The sequence below is a fragment of the Euleptes europaea genome, chromosome 7 (genome assembly GCF_029931775.1).
Source record: "Euleptes europaea isolate rEulEur1 chromosome 7, rEulEur1.hap1, whole genome shotgun sequence".
NCBI lineage: Eukaryota > Metazoa > Chordata > Lepidosauria > Squamata > Sphaerodactylidae > Euleptes > Euleptes europaea.
The window spans coordinates 11,226,909-11,248,116 of record NC_079318.1 but is presented as its reverse complement, the minus strand read 5'-3'; the positions used below and the strand labels follow the sequence as shown (position 1 = coordinate 11,248,116).

Here is a 21,208-nt window from a genome sequence, read left to right as displayed (position 1 = left end):
GCACCGTGGAACTATGCACATTTCACACATTATTCCCAAGTGTATTTACACATGCCATTTTAATCAACCATAATTTATTTAGGATATAGTCAGCAGACAACTCAAGTAGTTTTAAAATAAGACTATGCTACACGAATTCAAGCCTGTTAGCCACATTCTATTGTATGTATGTTACAATCAATGAGGTCTGACACATGCCAATTATTACAGTATTTCTCACTGTCTGGCATTCTTTAATTAAAAAGCAAAATATTTTATAGAAGATATTTAATACGTTTTGGACTTTTTGGAAGAAAATAATCAGAAAAGTCTCTAAAGTGTAACAATTGTAAACCACTTTAAAAGTAACAGTAAGACACTTTGAAGGGGGAAAAAAAGAACATGCAAATTGAAAGCCAGTGGTCTTTCGACCTTGATTAGCAACAATAGCATTTAGCACAGCGTTATCCTTCAAATCATTTAAGCCAATCATGAAGCAGAATCAAACTGTACTACACCATATTTCCCAATTATCATCCATTCAGGTTCTATATTCATAAGATGTTCACCTTGCCCAGGTTTCAATCCAACCTGAACATCAGATTTTAATGTTCTCAAGCTGCAGAGGGGGGCAGGATGAAAATTGTTCAAGGCTTGATGGAATGGCACTGTGAAGTCCCATTTTCGGTCACCTGTTAACTTCCTATAGTTCAGATCACCTTTAAAAAGAATTAAATTTGCTTTCTGCAACTCAGCATACAAATCAGGAGCAACCTCAGCCATGTTCGAAAATTCATGCGGCAAAGTCCAGAAAAAATGATCATGATAAACCCAAATACCATTTTTCATTTTTTCCTCCCAGCCCATGCCACACTTAGACATCCACTTGTGATTAGCTGACTGCATTTGTTTAATAGTCCAACTGAAGTCACGATTTGTAGTATCCGAAACATACCACGGAATACTTTTTCCATGAAAATGAATTTCAGTAGCTAGCTTTGATGATACCAAAAAGTCAGCTAGTACAAGATCAGCAGTAAGCTCAAATCCAGCATTATCCAGGACTATGTCAATTCTAGTAGTGGTCCATGAATTCTTTTTCTTCTCATTTATAAGCAATGACCAAATCTTTTCCATATGATCCACCAAAATAAAAGATTTTAGCTCTTCCAGAGATTGCAAGGGATCTGACTTCTGAGAATTATCTTTACCGCCTGAAATTGACAAGTCACACTTATTGCCCCAGAGTGAAACCTAAAAGAGAGAAAAGGACACGTTAAGCTTTGTGATACCAAAGCCAGGCATTTCATCAATCTGGTGTACACCAAACACATTTAAGTCCTGATCCAAAAGCATTTTTTTACAGCTGTAATCCCAGGCTAGCCTGATCTCGTCACATCTCAGAAGTTAAGCAGGGTCAGCCCTGGTTAGTATTTGGATGGGAGACCACCAAGGAATACCAGGGTTGCTGTGCAGAGGAAGGCACTGGCAAACCACCTCAGTTAGTCTCTTGCCATGAAAACCCCAAAAGGGATCGCCATAAGTCGGCTGCGACTTGACGGCACTTTACACACACACAATCCCACCAAACAGTTGACTGGCAGGGAAGGAGCACTGAATCCAGTCTTCTTCCTTGCCCCAGTCCAGCTAAAGATATATATGCTGAAACATGCTTCTCTTGGACTGTGGCTCTGCTTTATATTGAGAAATGGCTCATTTTACCCCACCAACTAAAGCAGTGATACTCAGTGGCTCAGGAGCTACCCATGGCTCTTTGGAGCACCATTTTTCAATGTGGCACCTGCCCCATGTTTCAGGAAAGTGGGCCAGGCCCTTGCCCAGAGGGACTTGTGGTTGGCAGGTGATTCCCACCCTGAAACAGCTGCTGCCAAAGGAACAGGTAAGCTATGAGCATTCCGCTCATAGCCCAGCTTGCTGGGAATGAGGGTGGGCTATAAATATAATAAATAAATAAATTCCAGGGATGCAGGCCCCATCCCAGGGATGGAAGTAGATGTGGCTCTTTTGGCTGGTGGCAACTATGATTGCAGCTCTCCATGAGCCACAGAGTGAGTACTGCTGGACTAGATACTTGCTTTTTAAAAATGAAAACTAGGAACTAGGATAGTGATGGCGAACCTTTTAGAGACCGAGTGCCCAAACTGCAACCCAAAACCCACTTATTTATCGCCAAGTGCCAACATGGCAATTTAACCTGAATACTGAGGTTTTAGTTTAGAAAAAACAACTCATACATTCACATATTTTGCCTTAAAAGAAAAACACAATAACAAAGCTTTCAATGATACAAACAACTTTTTATTGAAAGGAAAAGTTCGCATTTGGCATGCATCTCTCCAGGACTCGTCCTCTGCTCAGCCACCGGACATTCTTGTACGTAAGTAAACAAGTATACTGTGCCTGAACCTCCTCAAGAAGTGCTTGAAACTGTCGACAATTCAGAGCACGGGCCATGATGTAATTCACCATTTTTGTGACATCTTTGAGGACATCGTCAAATTTTTTGCTGCTGTCCCTGGCACAAAGAGCTTCTTGATGTATAATACAATGGAACTGAATGACTTGATGTTTTGTTTCTTTAACAAAGAACTGTATGAAACCAGATGTTTCCCCCACCATAGAAGGTGCCCCATCACTAGTAATTGAAACCACTTTTTCTGGTCTTATGTCTTGTGACAAAAAAGTCTCCATCACAGCATTGAAACATAAGAACATAAGAACGGCCCTGCTGGATCAGGCCAAGGCCCATCCAGTCCGGCAGTCTGTTCACACAGTGGCCAACCAGATGCCTCCAGAAAGCCCCCAAGCAAGCAAGACTGAAGCATTCATCCTGCCTGTGCTCCACAGCACCTAACATAATGGGCCTGGCTCCTCTGATCCTGGAGAGAACAGGTCTGCATCGGGACCAATATCTATTTCAGGGGTGGGGAACCTCCGGCTTGAAACTGTGGATCAGGGGGAGAGCATCTCCTTGGCAGGGGCTATGGATCAGGGGGAGAGCGGCAGGGGCTGTGGATCAGGGGGAGAGCATCTCCTTGGCAGGGGCTATGGATCAGAGGGAGAGCATCTCATTGGCAGGGGCTATGGATCAGAGGGAGAGCATCTGCTTGGGAGGGGCTGTGGATCAGAGGGAGAGCATCTGCTTGGGAGGGGCTGTGGATCGAGGGAGAGCATCTGCTTGGCAGGGGCTGTGGATCGAGGGAGAGCATCTGCTTGGGAGGGGCTGTGGATCGGGGGAGAGCATCTGCTTGGCAGGGGCTGTGAATCAGGAGGAGAGCATCTGCTTGGCAGGGGCTGTGGATCAGGGGGAGAGCATCTCCTTGGCAGGGGCTATGGATCAGGGGGAGAGCATCTCCTTGGCAGGGGCTGTGGATCAGAGGGAGAGCATCTGCTTGACAGGGGCTGTGAATCAGAGGGAGAGCATCTGCTTGGCAGGGGCTGTGGATCAGAGGGAGAGCATCTCCTTGGGAAGGGCTGAGGATCAGAGGGAGAGCATCTCCTTGGGAGGGGCTGTGGATCAGGGGGAGAGCATCTCCTTGGCAGGGGCTGAGGATCAGGGGAGAGCATCTCCTTGGCAGGGGCTGAGGATCAGGGGAGAGCATCTCCTTGGCAGGGGCTGTGGATCAGGGGGAGAGCATCTCCTTGGCAGGGGCTGTGGATCAGAGGGAGAGCATCTGCTTGGCAGGGGCTGTGGATCAGAGGGAGAGCATCTGCTTGGCAGGGGCTGTGGATCAGAGGGAGAGCATATGATTGGGAAGGGCTGTGGATCAGAGGGAGAGCATCTGCTTGGCAGGGGCTGTGGATCAGAGGGAGAGCATCTGATTGGGAGGGGCTGTGGATCAGAGGGAGAGCATCTCCTTGGGAAGGGCTGAGGATCAGAGGGAGAGCATCTCCTTGGGAGGGGCTGTGGATCAGGGGGAGAGCATCTCCTTGGGAGGGGCTGTGAATCAGGGGGAGAGCATATGATTGGGAGGGGCTGTGGATCAGAGGGAGAGCATCTGCTTGGCAGGGGCTGTGAATCAGGGGGAGAGCATCTGATTGGGAGGGGCTGTGGATCAGAGGGAGAGCATCTCCTTGGGAAGGGCTGAGGATCAGAGGGAGAGCATCTCCTTGGGAGGGGCTGTGGATCAGGGGGAGAGCATCTACTTGGGAGGGGCTGTGGATCAGGGGGAGAGCATCTCCTTGGCAGGGGCTGTGGATCAGGGGGAGAGCATCTCCTTGGCAGGGGCTGTGGATCAGGGGGAGAGCATCTGCTTGGCAGGGGCTGTGGATCAGGGGGAGAGCATCTGCTTGGGAGGGGCTGTGGATCAGAGGGAGAGCATCTGCTTGGCAGGGGTTGTGGATCAGAGGGAGAGCATATGATTGGGAGGGGCTGTGAATCAGAGGGAGAGCATCTGCTTGGCAGGGGCTGTGGATCAGAGGGAGAGCATATGATTGGGAGGGGCTGTGGATCAGGGGGAGAGCATCTCCTTGGCAGGGGCTGTGGATCAGGGGGAGAGCATCTCCTTGGCAGGGACTATGGATCAGAGGGAGAGCATCTCCTTGGGAGGGGCTGTGGATCGAGGGAGACCATCTGCTTGGGAGGGGCTGTGGATCGAGGGAGACCATCTGCTTGGGAGGGGCTGTGGATCAGGGGGAGAGCATCTGCTTGGCAGGGGCTGTGGATCAGGGGGAGAGCATCTGCTTGGCAGGGGCTGTGGATCAGGGGGAGAGCATCTGCTTGGGAGGGGATGTGGATCAGGGGGAGAGCATCTCCTTGACAGGGGCTGTGGATCAGGGGGAGAGCATCTCCTTGACAGGGGCTGTGGATCAGGGGGAGAGCATCTCCTTGGCAGGGGCTGTGGATCAGGGGGAGAGCATCTCCTTGGCAGGGGCTGTGGATCAGGGGGAGAGCATCTCCTTGGCAGGGGCTGTGGATCAGGGGGAGAGCATCTCCTTGGCAGGGGCTGTGGATCAGGGGGAGAGCATCTCCTTGGCAGGGGCTGTGGATCATGTTTGGCATGCAGAAGGTCCCAGGTGCAGGATGGACTACCAAACGTGCAGCATCTCTCTCTGTGTACTCTGTGCCCCTCCCCAATCTGTACCCTTCTAAGTTCAATCCAAGGCAACTAACACGCGGCTTAAACTAAGAAGCCAAACGAGCCGCCCCCCCCCCCCCCGCTGCGGATGACCCGCTGCCATCAGGGTCGCCGCACGTGGCCCGGGCCAGACCCCCCGAGCCCCACCCCCCACACGCGGCCGCCACCGTCTTCCGAGGCAGCCGTTTTGTGACCGCTCCCCTCCTCCTTCCCCCCCGAAAAAGCCAAAATCCCCTTAGAGCAGACACCCCTCCAAAGGAGGCCTGGGTTATGCGGAGGGCGGGGCGAAGGTCCCCGGAGCGCCCCCTCCCCCCAGCCTGGCCCGTCTCAGCCCCTCCCTCCGCCCCCCCCCCAGGGCCCAGGTGTGAATCCTCCTCGTGGCCGCCGCAGCTCAACTGAGTGAAAGGGAGGGGCGTGGCAAGGTGCTCCGTCCAAGGTGGAGATGGGCGGGGCACAGCCAGAGAGGCCAGCGGCCCCGACAAACAGCTGAGCTGCCGCAGCAGCTCATCTGAGAGAGAGGGAGGGGCTTGCCCCAGGTGCAAGGAGAGGGAGGGCGCCAGCGCAGGCAGACGCGATGGCTCCCCGCATGCCCACAGAGAGGGCTCCGCGTGCCGGCTCCGACACGCATGCCATACGTTCGCCAACGCGGAACTAGGAGATCATGGCAAATATAGTATAAATATGAAGAATATGCTACAGACTGACATGTGTGTTAATCAGATTGTATACATAGAAAAGCTTTAATAAGTTCCAAAGCAGGTCTCATATCATTTTTGGCTTCTGATTGTACATTTCTCCTGAGCCCCACTAATATTGTGAGAATTCTATCACAGTTTGCTAGAGTCACAGAAATCTTGCAGGAACCCATGGCCGAACGCTTTAAAGGAAGTGCTCAACATGTTTTCACATCACTTGAAGTTATTCTGATGATGTGAAAGTTTTTGAACCATTCTGAAATCCTGATATGAACAACAGCACCAGTAGCTCATCTGTGAAAGCTTAATTACAGCATATTTGTAATACGTTTCAACTTTAACAGTATCAATTTTACCTGCAAAAGCATAAAAAATTCCTCCTGAAGACGTTTTTCATCTAGGTCTGATATATTTTTCAGCAGTTCTTGGAGGTATGTAGTTAAAATTATAATAGCTTGCTGAGATTCGAAGAAACCATGTACCTTTTCTTCATTAAATACATCAAAATCACTGATAAGAGGACTAAAGAGAAAGAAACAAATATATCACTATTACTGAAAACTGCACTCCTATATCAGGTTCTCCTCCTCACTCAGAGGATCATTTACAGCACTTCTAGAAGTCATTATGCTGTACATTTCTCTCTCTCACCTCCACATTATTGGCAGGGAAAGGGAAATGCATACTATGATGTCATGAAACAAAGTAAAGAGTGCCATGGAGAATACAAGATGGTGTTTTTAGCCACAGTTTTATATTGGGCATCATGTTTTAACTAATGAAGTGTTGGGAAGGAGTTTGAGAACACGTTCATTTGTTCTCAAATCCTTTTCTCCTACAGCTTAACATATTTTAAACTATCTCCTCAGTGTGCTGTTATAATTTTCCCTTCTTGTGATCATTTCTTGAGGAGTGCGTAACTCAAGAGTTTACATTTACCTAATAATAAAAAATTGGCAAAACCCCCACACTGTACAATTCACAGTGCTATCAGAGTTACACCCTTCTAACCTTATTGATGTTAATGGACTTAGAAGTGTGTAACTCTGCTTAGAATGGCACTCTCAGCAAAGTGTAGTAGTTAGAGTGGTGGACTAGGACCTGGGAGGCCCAGGTTCAAATCTCCACTCTGCCATTACTCATCACTCATTACGTGAGCTGGGCCGAGGCACTCAGACAACCCTACCTCACAGGATGGCTGTTGTAAACATAAAATGAAGGGGAGAATTATTATATAAGTCAATTTGGTTCCCTTTGGGAAGAAAAGTGGAGCATCAACATCTAAAGTCAATATTTAAATCAACAGTTAAGTTTTACTGATTTGATTTGTATCCCGCCCTTCCTGATCGAGGTCAGGCTCAATGCAGTTAACATCAAATTCAGTATTTAAAACCTATTTCATATAATTTACTTAAAATTATACTAAAACCCTCCACTCTATTAAAAAATCCCAGAGTCTAGATGGCGCCCTTAACCTGGTACTGTCCGGTAAGCTGGTCAAAGGAGGGGAGTAAGGAAAAACAACAGGGATATCTAGAGCAAGGAAAGTTGGGGAATAAAGTAGGACAGATGGGCTAGGTGGGGAAGGAGGCCAGCTAAGGTAACATTTGTTCCGTAATGTCCTGTGTAAAGTAAAAAAGTAGAAAACACTAGTAATCAAATATCCTTAACATATGAAGATCTTTGTTAATCTTACATTACTGGACAATTCACACATTCTGTTAATGTTGACATTTTACATGACAGGCTACATAGCACAGGCTACACAGAAAAATGAACAGAAATCGGTAAAATAAATCATAATTGAAAGAACTCAGAAATGGTTTCAGGAATAGCAGAAAAAGCATTTTTCATTCCCTCCCTAATAAACTAAATAACTGCCTTATTTCATATAAGATGAAAGGGATTTATGTACAATTTGTATCCCAGAAACTGAAGTCCTTAGGCACTGTATAGGCAGGTTTATAGATGGGAAGGCCTGGGATGGGGGAACCTGACGATTTTTTTAAAAAAGCTAATGAAAAATGGGGAAATTGTGTGTAGAAAAAGCTCCTGTGAAAAAGATGTCTCTTTTGGAATGAGAGGCATGCACTAAGAAAGAATGAAATGCAACTCTTTGTTGTTTCAGTATCACATATACAGTAATCCCTAACACAGAAAACAGAAAACAGAACCTTTATTGGCATTAACGGTAACAAAACAAACATGTAAAGCAGCTAGATATAGATCTAAAAAAGAATAAATACACAGTTCATCGGTAAATATTATAATAAACAATTAAATGAGGGTTCCCCTCCTTCTTTCTCCCTCCTTTAGGACCTTGGCCAGGAACTCAGCTACTTGAGTGGTAACTTCAAAGCTTTTGTCATCCAATAAATGGGCTATGTTTCCAGTGGTCATTGCAATAGTAAATTGAGGAAGGGAGCTAATTAAGCTGCATCAAAGCTGTGTGAAAAGTGGACAGTACAAGAGAATATGTTGTATTGTGTCAGGTTCTTTGAATTGACACCTACAATATCTTGCTTCGCGTGGTATTCCCTTGTATCTACCACTAACAACAGCTGAAGGGAATATATTAAATCTGGCCAACAAAAATGCTCTACGGTGAGAGGGTATAGTTAAGTTAAAAAAATACTGGGCCATAGAGTTTGTTTGATAAGAAAGGCCTAAAAAACGAGGGGAGCAGATACCTTCAGCACCGGCTTTTATTATTTGGGAATCACTGTCCCATATCCTTTTTTGGATTGACCTAAAAATATATAATTCACTGGAATTGGACAAGGAATCAAGATCAATCCCGAGTGATCTGATCCTATTTAAGATAAGCCGAGACCATCTAGAAACAGTTGAGTCAGTATGTAAAGCTGCCAATAAACTACTTGGGGGGGATCGAAAATGAGAGCGTAACCAGTATTTGATAGTAGTGATCCAAGCACCAGATTCTATCGTGTGCAGTCCCAGCTCAGCGCACAGAGAGAAATAACAAACAGAGTTTGTGACGCCAAGGATGCGTCTCAAAAAAACTGCCCTGAGACGCTCCACTTCTTTATTAAAACCCTGGATCCAAACTGGGATTCCATACAAAAGTTGCGGAATCACAGTGGCTTGGAAAATCTGTAAGGCGGCCGGAACAAAATGGTTACCCTTCTTATAGTAAAAACGAATTATTGCAGCCATCTTATTTTTGGCCAAGGTTAGGGACTGATTACGGTGTGCAATCCATTTTAAATTATAATGAAAAGAGACCCCCAAATATTTGAACGTTTTCACTTGTTCGATTTCTCTTCCCTCAATTTTCCAAACTGATTGCTTCCAAGTCTTAGAAAAGATCAGGATCTTGGTCTTATCAAAATTAATAGATAGAGAATTCCGTTTACAGAATAGGATAAAAGAAGCTAATAAACGTTTAAGACCCATCTTTGAAAGGGATAGGACTGCTGCGTCATCCGCATATAACAAAATAGGGACTTTCTCAGAGCTTAGCTTAGGTGCATGACCATCAGTATTAGCTAAAAAAGCAGGGAGATCTGAAATAAATAAATTAAATAAGGATGGTGCCAGTACACAGCCTTGCTTTACGTTCTTTGTCACCGGGATTTTTTGGGTTAAAAGGCTAACTTGACAGGTATTGGATGTATGGAGGTTACGTAATAAAAACAAAAGGCGTTGGTCAAGGCCCATATGGCATAGTTTCTCCCATAAAATCTGTCTATCGACTGTGTCAAACGCTCTTTGAAGGTCGATAAAAGCAACATATAACTTTCCTCTAGGGAACTTAAGATATTTTTCTGCCAAAAATGCAAGAACTATGCAATGTTTTGTTGTAGAATGGTTAGGTAAAAATCCAATTTGCTCTTTCCCTGGGAGATTATGAAGGGCCATCCATTCAGATAATTTCTTGAGATGCTTGGCATAGAGCTTTCCTATAATAGACAAAAGACTAATTGGTCTGTAATTTTCTGGTTTACTGGGATCACCTTTCTTAAACAATGGTATTATGATAGAATTCAGCCACGAATCTGGGAGGATACCAAATTTGTCTATAAGCGTGAAGAGGTGTGCGAGTGGCGGGGGCCACCAATCGGAATTACTCCTTAGGAGCTCTGCAAGAATACCATCGGGTCCCGGGGCTTTGCCCAATTTTAAGCTAATAATATGTTCTCTCATCTCGTCACAGGTGACAGGAGGCCATTCTGGTACATCAGGGGCTATAAAAGATTCTCTGATAGAAACTCCTGGGGACTTCACATTAAAAACATTAGAATAGTGCAAAAACCATTCCTGAGCATGAATTAAACTTGCAGAGTTGCCGCCAACTGAATAATTAAGTCCTGAAATTAGTGACCAGAAAGCTTTGCTATTTTTACTATTAAATGCTTGGAATAACTGCGACCATTTCTCCATAGCAAAAGCATTTTTTCCAGCTAGCAAAATTTGGTACCCCTTTCTCTTTTCGCAGTACACTGAAGGGACCCAAGGTAACAGGCCTGAACGCATCAACTTAAACAGATGGCGAAGCTCTTTCTTTGCAGCAAGGCATTCAACATCAAACCAGGTGCTATTTAGGCATTTAGAGGACCTATGACTAATTGGTTGAGCAAGTCTGTCAACAATATTGTTATATATTGACAATGCCACCATTGGGGTTTCAGCATTTAGTAGTTCATTAAATAACTGCTGCCCAGTATCACTATGTATCCATTGCTGAATTTGGGTCGCAGTAGATGGAGACCATTTAATCCTCTTATACTTGCTGACAGTGTGATCCTGATCCTGGTTCAACAAAAAGGGCTTGGCAGGTTCACAACTAGTCTTAAAAGTCAGGAGAAAGGGTAGATGATCACTTTCTGATCGATTGCCAACTACATAATTGACAATGTGATCACTTAGGTCAGCTGAATGGACTGCAAAATCAACAACACTACAACCGCGTGGGGAGATATAAGTGTACTGGCCAAAGGGATCATATTGTAAAAAACCATTCAGTATACATAGATTAAAATTCACACAAAGTTCCACCAAATGATGACCAGTCTGATTTATAACAGAGTCTTTTGATGACCTAGGGGCTAAAAATGGGAATGGTATGAAATCTTCAGCATCCCATTTCATAAAATTAATTAACTGCATGTTATTATGGCCCAACCTGGCGATAAAATCCCCGGCAAGTAAAAGGGCAGCTTCAGGTCTTGAATCTAAAAGTTTGTTCAGATAGGCATTTATTGTGTTCCAAACTGATGAGGATGCAGTACTGTCAATAAAAGGGGGAATATAAATATTAACTAATATAATTGACAGTTCCTTGGTGGGTAAGAGAAATGCCTGAGCGAAAGGGGGACAAGTATCTAGTTGCCTAACTTTAAATTTACAGGAGTTATTAACCAAACAACACAGGCCTGCTTTAGGGCGGCCCTTGATATTAGTTTTATGAGCTGGGAGGGCATATGAAGTAAAGCCATAATAAGAAATATTAGTAAGAGACCAGGTCTCCTGTAAAAAAATAATATCAAAACCCTTCAAAAAGTTTAGCAAGTCAGGATCCCTGCTTTTGCTTCCCCAGCCAGCAATGTTCCAAGATATAAAGTGACAAACTTGACCCTGAATTCTACACCTTTTTTTAGTATTAAAATTTAGTCAGTCTAGTTCAGATATTGTATTTAGGGCCCTGTTGTGTTCTGAACAAACACAGCCATTATTAGGGCATTGCAGATTATTTATCTCAGCATCACTATTCGGTGATAGGGCTGGGTGCATCTCTATCGTTCCCACATTATGGCCTCTTGAGGACTGCACTGATCCCGCTCTTGAAAGGGAGTCCCACTTCGTGTCCATTGTTTCTTGTTGCCGTGAGGTAAATGACTGTTTTTGTGATCTTTGTTTTGCTAATTCCTCCTTCAGGCAGTCCAGTCTATCCATAATCCATTGTTGATCTTGATTGGATAGGTCAACAAAAGTCTCCTGAATACACTCTTCCATGTAATCAACCTCCGACAATAATTCAGGAGGGGTAGATACTAATTGAAGGTTTTGTGAGTAATCCCTAACACATGAACAAGCTGTGTTTTAGAAGTTTGTTGTCAGTCTGGTGTTTGGAAATTGGAACACATTTTCCCATAAAGCTATATGTAATGGGGGATGGTCAGGTTAGGTTTCACATTAGCTCAAGGAAGTCTATTGAATCCATAGTGTTGTAGAATAGGAAATTGTATTTTGTTTTCTTTGAATCCTGGTGCTACCTTGTTTATAGGAAATGTGTTTCATTAGCAAAGTCTAAGGATATACAGCACAGATCACACTTTGGGAAAGGGGGTGGTCTTTAACATATTTCAAGCTGAAGTATTTCAAGGATTTTAAAAATTTAATTATTCTTTCAGGATCTGGAGCAACTAACAAAAAAACACTTAAAAGGGGGAAAGATGGCCAATTCAACGTCACCTATGGCAGAGTTTCCTAACCTGTGGGTCAGGACCCAAAAGTGGATTGTGGACCAGCCCTCTCTAATGGGTTGTAGGCCAGCCCCCTGCCATTTCCATTGTTCTCGTTTGTATTTTGGAAACAAAGATCTGACCCTGGAAAGAGGGTCTTCCGTGTCATACGTTAGTTGGTATTTTTTCTTCACTGCATGTGCATGTTGATCAAGTGAAATGTGTCCTGATGGTTACTACAGTGAGATTCTTAGGAGGGATTAGAGGGCATAATGGAGAAGCAGAGGATGGCCAAAGGCTGGAATGTAACCCGTGTATGTCGGAAATAATGCCACTTGCCTGGGGTTCATAGTGGGGGTAGCTGTGCCCTTTGTGTGGTGTTTGTTGGTTTCTCAAAAACATCTGGTTAGCCACTGTAGAAAACGGAATGCTGAACTAGATGGATGCCAAGCTCACGTTTGCCTAGGGCACCAAAAAAACTTGGGTCAGCCTTGGATGGGTCACCATACCAAGTAAATTTGGACTTGTGGGAAGCCACACTGAAAAGGGTGGGAACCTCTGATCTATGCCTCCCTTCACTCCGACCCTCCCAAGCTCCTGCCGTCCCCCTTCCTTAGTATTTCATCAACCCTCCCCTTATTCCCAATTCTGAAAAATGCAACTCACTTCCTGGTCTCTGCTGCATTTGTAGTACCATCCATAAGTCAGGGACTTACTGCATTTGCCACTTAGCTTGTAGAAAACTAAGCAATTTATACTTTTTAAACCATTTGTTTATTAAAATGCAACAGTACATAAGCAGAACCAATATAGAGAGCAGAACCAATATAGAGAGCAAACATGTCTAGTTCACAAATAAAAAATAAACGAAAAAAGAGAATGTATATGGCTATAATTATTCTTTTTGTATGAATTCATTTCTAACAGCTTATGGATTTTCTAAAAATGCAGCCGATTTTTGCCAATTTTTGTAATCTAAAATATTCTTGGAATTTTGAAATGCTATTAGTTTATTGGTAATAATTCATTTATACATTTAAATTCCATAAATATGCCCATTAATATAACTTTATATGTTAAGTTATGAATGGTGCATTTCATGTTATTTAAGTAGAAAAACAGGCTTAGAATTGAGATTAAATATATGTAATATGAGCAGCCCATTCCTGGGGGGAGGTTTTTTTTGCAGCAGCTGGGAGCGGCACAGCCACACTGCTGCTGAAGAGCTTCCCGGCCACCGCAGAGAATAAAAACCTAATTTAAAAATTGATAAAACAGAAAAAGGGCAAAAAAGCCCCATTGACTTCAGCAGGGCTATGCCACCAAAAAAGGTGGCGTAGCCACACCGCCACACCAAGACACGTTCCTGGGCTGAAAGGGGTAAGGAAGGGGCCTAAAGGCAGCTCCGCACTGGGAATGCCCCCCCGCCAACTGGCGTTTGCTGTCTCTTCCAGGATTCAGTTCCCAGAGTGGCGTAGCTAGTAGGGGAGGCCGGCACAGCTCCATGCTGCCCAGGCGCTGGCATAAATGCTCTCCATGCCAGCAGAAGTGCCTTTTATCATGGGATAAGTGGGTACTTGCACCGGCGCAGGTCATGCCGACTCCTAAGGAGCTTTGGCTCTCCCTCAGGAATGCACCCTTAATGCCCTTTTTTCATATTTTTTTCTAAAAAGGGGAGGAGACAGTTTCTTACCCCATAGTTTAAAAATATTGGAAATGTTACATCTCTAGGAAGATTACATGCTATATACATTAATAAATAATACATATGCTTAGGAAACTGTACCTAATATTTAGATATTTTTCAAATGAAGGCTTCGTTTGGCCCTTTTGAATGAAATGAAAAATTGTGAAAATATTTTACACCTATTGGAAAGTGGAATGTCAGAAATGAATTAAGCTGTAAATGAAAGTAAAATGTGTTCATCTTGCAGATTCAAAACCTATCACAGAAACAGCAAAATATGAAAAAGCTCCAAACTACTTCAAAATTTGCAGGACATATAATCCAGATTCAGTGTAGAGGTAGTGAAGAAAGGAATATGGCTGGCACTCAAAAATGAGTTCTGCTTTACTTTAAGTCTGAATTCTTTCTCCCAATTCCTTCATCCAACAAATGGAAGCCATAAAAAAGTTGACACATCACATGTACTTACTTTTGAACTACTGCCTCATGAATTCTACGATACATGTAGCATTCTACATATAACCAAGGCGATTTAAACCAGCTTGGTGGTCCATATGATAAATTCCGCTGATATTCTAGGTACTGGTTCCACAGAGCAGTATCAGGCAGGTAATCATTCAAAGCAATCAACAGCTTGTCTGTCTGCAGCTCATTACGCAACTTGGAGAGATAGGCTATAGCTTTCTTTTCTGCTTCAACACCTTTCTAAAATAAAAAGGGAAATAAATTTTCCAATCCTAATATGTATTTGTTTACAAAAATACGTTTTCAATAACCATATTAGATACACAATATCCTTTTATGTATCTCAACAGCTAAGTAGGAGTCAGATTGTCAAGAATTCACTTCAAAAGTACACAGTCTAGATCCCATAACTCTCATCATAGCAACTGTGACAGCCAATCATCTTTGAATTAAACTGAATTCCTAGAGAACCAATTTCCTGTAGATAATGCTGTAACCCAAGCTAAGTAAGTAAAAATAGTTCAGGGTACAAGGAACAACCTCACTCTACATAGGGCTGCCCTTGAGACTGATCTGGAAGCTCCAGCTGGTGCAAAATGCCGTGGCACGAGTCCTTACAGGGACCCGCGATGGGTTCATATCCAACTAGTGCTATGCCAACTGCACTGGCTCCAGGTGGAGCACAGGATCAGGTCAAGGTGCTGGTTATTACCTTTAAAGCCTTACATAGTCTGGGACCATCATATCTGTGGGACTGCCTCTCCTGGTACACTCCCCAGAGAGGTCTACAAATAACAATCTACTGGTGGTCCCTGGCCCGTCTGGTGGATGTCTCTTCTGTGGGACCTTAGGGAGTTCCACAGGGCCTGCAAGATGGACATATTCCACCAGTTTTATAGCTGAGGGCAGCAATGGTTTAATATCAGTGCTGGCCTCCCTAACCTTAATATAATTTTTCTGTTTATGTCATCAATGATTTATATCGGAGTTCCTGGCTGCCCTCCAGCCCACCACTGGTCCTGCAGGCCATGGGTTGATGTTTGGCGCCATCTGTATTTAGCTATGTGAATTGTATTATTTTAATTGAAGCAGAAGTAGGATTGATTTTATTATATATTTATGTCATTTATTATTTATGTTTTCATTGTATATGTTTTTATTTTATGGGGATTGAGGGTGGGCTATAAATCAAATCAAATTAAAAAAACACAGTAGTAAATCTATCAGTTTCCTCATAAGCTTGCAAAGCGCAAAATAAAAGGTAGTTTTCCTTCCACTGGATCCAACAATCTTAAATGCTTATTTGTAGAATATGAATCTTGTCACGTCACTTCCACCATGATTCTGTTGGTTATGCCAGCTGAAAATATGGGAAGGACAATGACATTTAAACGAGCATAATAGTAATGGGAGCATCAAAGAGAGTACATTTTCACCTGGGAATGAGTCCTGCCAGGCCTTTAGAGGGCATACAATGAGAAATGCTTCTCCATTTCAATTTGGAGGTGTATTAGAGTTGTGTGGGAACAATGCAATGGGTTTTCAGTATTACTATAGAACCCTGAAATATTCCATTGCCTCTCCATTCCTAGTGAAGGTATTTGCTAGAATAAGTTACATTGTTCCTCTATAAGCTCAATATCAGTTATGAAATCCATCTACAAGCAACAAGGACTAATAGGTTCAGTGCAGCTGAAGATGTTTCTGATATATACTGAAATAAGGAACATCTGGATATCAGCTGCAAATATTTCTTCCTGCAGATCATAAGCCGAGGAAGGCCTTTTGCTCTCTTCTCCTATTTTCCAACCCTTCAAATGCCTTTCAAATCCTGCTCTGATAACCGTTCAAAAAAATTTCAAAGTATTTTATTCCCAGCACAGTGTTATAATACATGGCTCTCTTTTGGTAGGCCTATACTTCCCACAGCATTTTAACTTTCTAATAGCATAGTTTGGAATTCTGTGTTATAAACAAAGCATTCCATCATAATCCACAGTAGCGACTTCAAACACTGTCTCTGCTATTGTCTGAAATAATGCCTAGTGTTCAGAGCACTGCACTGAATATCTTTGAGAAAACGAAGGAAATGGCGAAAGAAAAAACTCATTAATAATTCAGTACAGAGAAACAAAACATCGTAAGAGAAAATGGGAGGACAAGACAGCTTACCAAAAAGAGAGCAAAGAGACCACATTGGCACTTAAGGAAGGAGGTCACTATACAAATATACTTGGAATAGAATGAACACAGAGGAAGGTTTCCTAAGTATGTAGATCAACTAATAGACTTTAAGAATGAAAGGGATCAAAGATAAAAGTTTCTTACTTCCCCATGTTCTTCAAAGAATTTATTTCTATGTCGATGCAGAGTATCAATAACTTTGGTCAGGATTTGAGGTAGCCTGTCTTTAATTGTATCATATGCAAAGGACCTGTGATGAACAAAACAACATCTATTGTTAACAGCTGTTTTACTCAATAGTCGGAATAGTTACCAGACATCTGAAATCTATAAAACAATGATATTCTGGGTTTAGAAAAGATATTCACTTTGACTTCTCAGATTGGAGAGGAGATTTCCATGTGTAGAACTTTTGCTTGCAAAACCAAAATTGCATTGGAATGCACATTTACGTAACACAGAACTGGACTGTTACATTTACCAATGCCACCACTTATGATACTCTGCCTGGAGCAGAATATACACTAGCTATATGCAATGGTGTAATTACATTATCTCTTTAAAAAATGTTTTGCCAGTTCTAACCTTTGGGCACTCCACCCATCTACTATCTGCAGTCCAATCTTGATTGTGTTTACTTATGAGTCCAAGTATACTCAATGATACAGTACAAGCCTAAGCAGTTACATGCTTCTACACTCACTGAATTCTGCAGACTTAAGAAGGGGTAACCATGTTTTAGCATTGGACTGTTAGCCCTCAGAAAACATGTTTAGGAGCACAGCCTGTAAAGGAAATGGAGTTTTTCTTAAGAATGATCCTGAGTCTGATTAAGGACTAAACATGAGTTTATTCAGAAACCACCGACTTGGTAAACGACTGAGAGACAGGCTTATTTCTAACTAGGGTCCATAACTAACAGGGCAACATGTGGCCCGTTGCTCCTCTCTTTCACTGTAACAAGAAGGAAGAGGAGGGGCGCATTATGGGAACAAACAAGAACACAGGAAGAGAAGGGAGAAGGATCACAACCTTTCTATCTATCCAACTCTCACACTTGCTGCCCCCTGCTGATCTTCCTTTCTTTAATCAATCTTTGTGCACTAGACATTGCATTTCCAACAGCCTGCACATGCATCAGAACGAGACATTAGAGCTCTGAGGAGACACAAGAAACGACGCCACACCCGATTATTAGTGGGGTGTCCCATTTTTTTTTAAGTTTCTTACATTGAGAAGAAACACAACAAAATCCCCAATCCCCGCAACTAGAAAAGCAGCACATTTGCACAGACGGGCTGGACTGAATTTTTTCCCCCTTTAATCAATCTTTGTGCACTAGACATTGTATTTCCAACAGCCTGCACATGCATCAGAACGAGACATTAGAGCTCTGAGGAGACACAAGAAACGACGCCACACCCGATTATTAGTAGGGTGTCCCATTTTTTTTTAAAGTTTCTTACATTGAGAAGAAACACAACAAAATCCCCAATCCCCGCTACTAGAAGAGCAGCACATTTGCACAGACGGGCTGGACTGAATTTTTTCCCCCTTTAATCAATCTTTGTGCACTAGACATTGCATTTCCAACAGCCTGCACATGCATCAGAACGAGACATCAGAGCTCTGAGGAGACACAATACACGACGCCACACCCGATTATTAGTGGGGTGTCCCATTTTTTTTTAAAGTTTCTTACATTGAGAAGAAACACAACAAAACACAACAAAACAAAACACAACATTGAGAAGAAACACAACAAAATCCCCAATCCCCGCTACTAGAAGAGCAGCACATTTGCACAGACGGGCTGGACTGAATTTTTTCCCCCTTTAATCAATCTTTGTGCACTAGACATTGCATTTCCAACAGCCTGCACATGCATCAGAACGAGACATTAGAGCTCTGAGGAGACACAATACACGACGCCACACCCGATTATTAGTGGGGTGTCCCATTTTTTAAAAGATTTCTTACATTGAGAAGAAACACAACAAAATCCCCAATCCCCGCTACTAGAAGAGCAGCACATTTGCACAGACGGGCTGGACTGAATTTTTTTCCCCTTTAATCAATCTTTTGCACTAGACATTGCATTTCCAACAGCCTGCACATGCATCAGAACGAGACATTAGAGCTCTGAGGAGACACAATACACGACGCCACACCCGATTATTAGTGGGGTGTCCCATTTTTTAAAAGATTTCTTACATTGAGAAGAAACACAACAAAATCCCCAATCCCCGCTACTAGAAGAGCAGCACATTTGCACAGACGGGCTGGACTGAATTTTTTCCCCCTTTAATCAATCTTTGTGCACTAGACATTGCATTTCCAACAGCCTGCACATGCATCAGAACGAGACATTAGAGCTCTGAGGAGACACAAGAAACGACGCCACACCCGATTATTAGTGGGGTGTCCCATTCTTTTTTTGAATTTCTTACATTGAGAAGAAACACAACAAAACACAACATTGAGAAGAAACACAACAAAATCCCCAATCCCCGCAACTAGAAAAGCAGCACATTTGCACAGATGGGCTGGACTGAATTTTTTTTCTTTAATCAATCTTTGTGCACTAGACATTGCATTTCCAACAGCCTGCACATGCATCAGAACGAGACATTAGAGCTCTGAGGAGACACAAGAAACGACGCCACACCCGATTATTAGTGGGGTGTCCCATTTTTTAAAAGATTTCTTACATTGAGAAGAAACACAACAAAATCCCCAATCCCCGCTACTAGAAGAGCAGCACATTTGCACAGACGGGCTGGACTGAATTTTTTCCCCCTTTAATCAATCTTTGTGCACTAGACATTGCATTTCCAACAGCCTGCACATGCATCAGAACGAGACATTAAGAGCTCTGAGGAGACACAAGAAACGACGCCACACCCGATTATTAGTGGGGTGTCCCATTCTTTTTTTGAATTTCTTACATTGAGAAGAAACACAACAAAACACAACATTGAGAAGAAACACAACAAAATCCCCAATCCCCGCAACTAGAAAAGCAGCACATTTGCACAGACGGGCTGGACTGGAATTTTTGTTGTTGTTGTTGCGGGAAGATCTGGGCATGCAAGGGGCGCCCCTCTCCTGAAGCCTGCAAGCCCAACACCTCCGCGACTCTTTCCCCGGCAGCAGTAGATCAAGCCTTCGTACAAGGTTAGCGCCTTAAATTGTCCCCATCCCCTCCCCTCCCCTCCCCTCCCCCCCCCCGGCAGCTATGGCGACTGTGGCTGAGGGCAGCTGTGAGCCCGTAATACACTCGGGACAGAAAGCGGAAGGCCGTAACAGACACGGAAAAGAAATAAGAAAAAAAGAACGGAACCGGAACGGTTCCGTTCTTTTTTTCTTATTTCTTTTCCGTGTCTGTTACGGCCTTCCGCTTTCTGCCTTTCCCTGTCAGCAGACGGAGGAGAAGAAGGGAACGAAGAGGGGACTTTGAGGAGGCCCTAGCAGCTCCCCATGTGAACTTCTAGCCCCCCCTCCTCCTTCTTGACCCTTCTCCCGCGTCTATCCCCCACAGCCGTGGGGGTGGGGGGGGGCGGCGCGGAACGCACCCCTTAAACTTGCCCGCGAGCGAGACCGGCAGCGCTTCCGCCGGCGCCGCCATTGCCCTCACGACGGCCCCGCCCTCCCCTCCGCGCCGCAGGGGTGACGCGGACCCCGCGCCGGGCCCGTTCTGATTGGTCGGCCGCCGGGGTTCGCGCGAGGCCGCGCGAGACATCCGGGGCGTCGCCCGATCTGGGGAAGCAGTGTGAGGTCACGCGGGAAAGGGTGAGGGTGATGAGCCAAAGGCGCTCGGGGGCGGGGCTAAAGGAGGCGGGCCGAGGGCGTCACGTGGTGGACGGCGGTTGAAGAGCCGTTGGACGATCGGCTTTTGATCCCGTCGCCTCGGAGCGGGCGGCCGTTTCTCCCGCCCCGCCCCCTCCCCTCGTAGCAGAGCCAGGTCGGTGAAAGACTCCGGCGGGGGGAGGGGCCAGAACCGGTGTTGCTCGCTCTCTCGCTCTCAGTAGTGAGACAGCAAGGTAGACTCCCCCTGACTATGGAAGATCCACTGATTTAGCAATTTGTAATAATCTCTTTTCCTTTCTGCAAAATGTATTAAAAAAAAAAAAACAAATCAGTGGGTTCTAGATCGAATCAAGCCTGAACTGACCCGAGAAGCTAAAAGGACTCAACTGAGGCTGTCGTATTTTGGTCACGTCATGAGACGACACAAGTCACTGGAAAAGACAGTCATGCTAGGAAAAGTTGAGGGCAGCAGGAAAAGAGGAAGACCCAACAAGAGATGGATTGACTCAATAAAGGAAGCCACGGCCTTCAATTTGCAGGATCTGAGCAGGGCTGTCAAAGATAGGACAGTTTGGAGGCCTTTCATTCATAGGGCCGCCATGGGTCGGAGGCGCCTTGACGGCACTTAACACACACACAAGAAAGGAGAGCACAAGTTTGTTAACTAAGGACCAATTGTTTTTATTATAAAGTTAAGTTTAGTAAATATAGCGGAGATAGTAATGATAGAAATCCATGAACTAAATTAAGATCAAAAATGGGGTAAGACTAAAGCTTTGTCTGAGGCTGAGATTGGAGACAACAAATGACATGTTAAAATCCCCTACCTGTTACTTTTCTACTTTTGGAGGACTTTCATTCATA

At 44.1% G+C, this 21,208-nt stretch overlaps 1 protein-coding gene across 1 annotated transcript; it reads right to left on the bottom strand.

Annotated features, from left to right (window-relative positions):
* Positions 1-429: 429 nt before the first annotated feature.
* ARMT1 (acidic residue methyltransferase 1) lies at positions 430-20,162 on the bottom strand. Its single transcript, XM_056853660.1, has 5 exons — positions 20,110-20,162; positions 16,679-16,784; positions 14,355-14,590; positions 6,130-6,295; positions 430-1,233 (listed from the first exon to the last, which is right to left on the bottom strand). The coding sequence occupies exons 1-5, from the start codon at positions 20,160-20,162 to the stop codon at positions 469-471; spliced, it is 1,326 nt and encodes a 441-aa protein (XP_056709638.1). The 3' UTR covers positions 430-468.
* Positions 20,163-21,208: the final 1,046 nt, after the last annotated feature.

Coding starts and splice junctions, on each gene's coding strand:
- ARMT1 (XM_056853660.1), bottom strand. CDS start 20,162: ATGGCGGCGCCGGCGGAAGCGCTGCCGGTCTCGCTCGCGGGCAAGTTT. Junction 6,296..14,354: donor CATGAGGCAGTAGTTCAAAA/GTAAGTACATGT, acceptor CTTTCTCTTTAG/TCCTCTTATCAGTGATTTTG. Junction 1,234..6,129: donor AATTTTTTATGCTTTTGCAG/GTAAAATTGATA, acceptor TCTCTCTTTTAG/GTTTCACTCTGGGGCAATAA.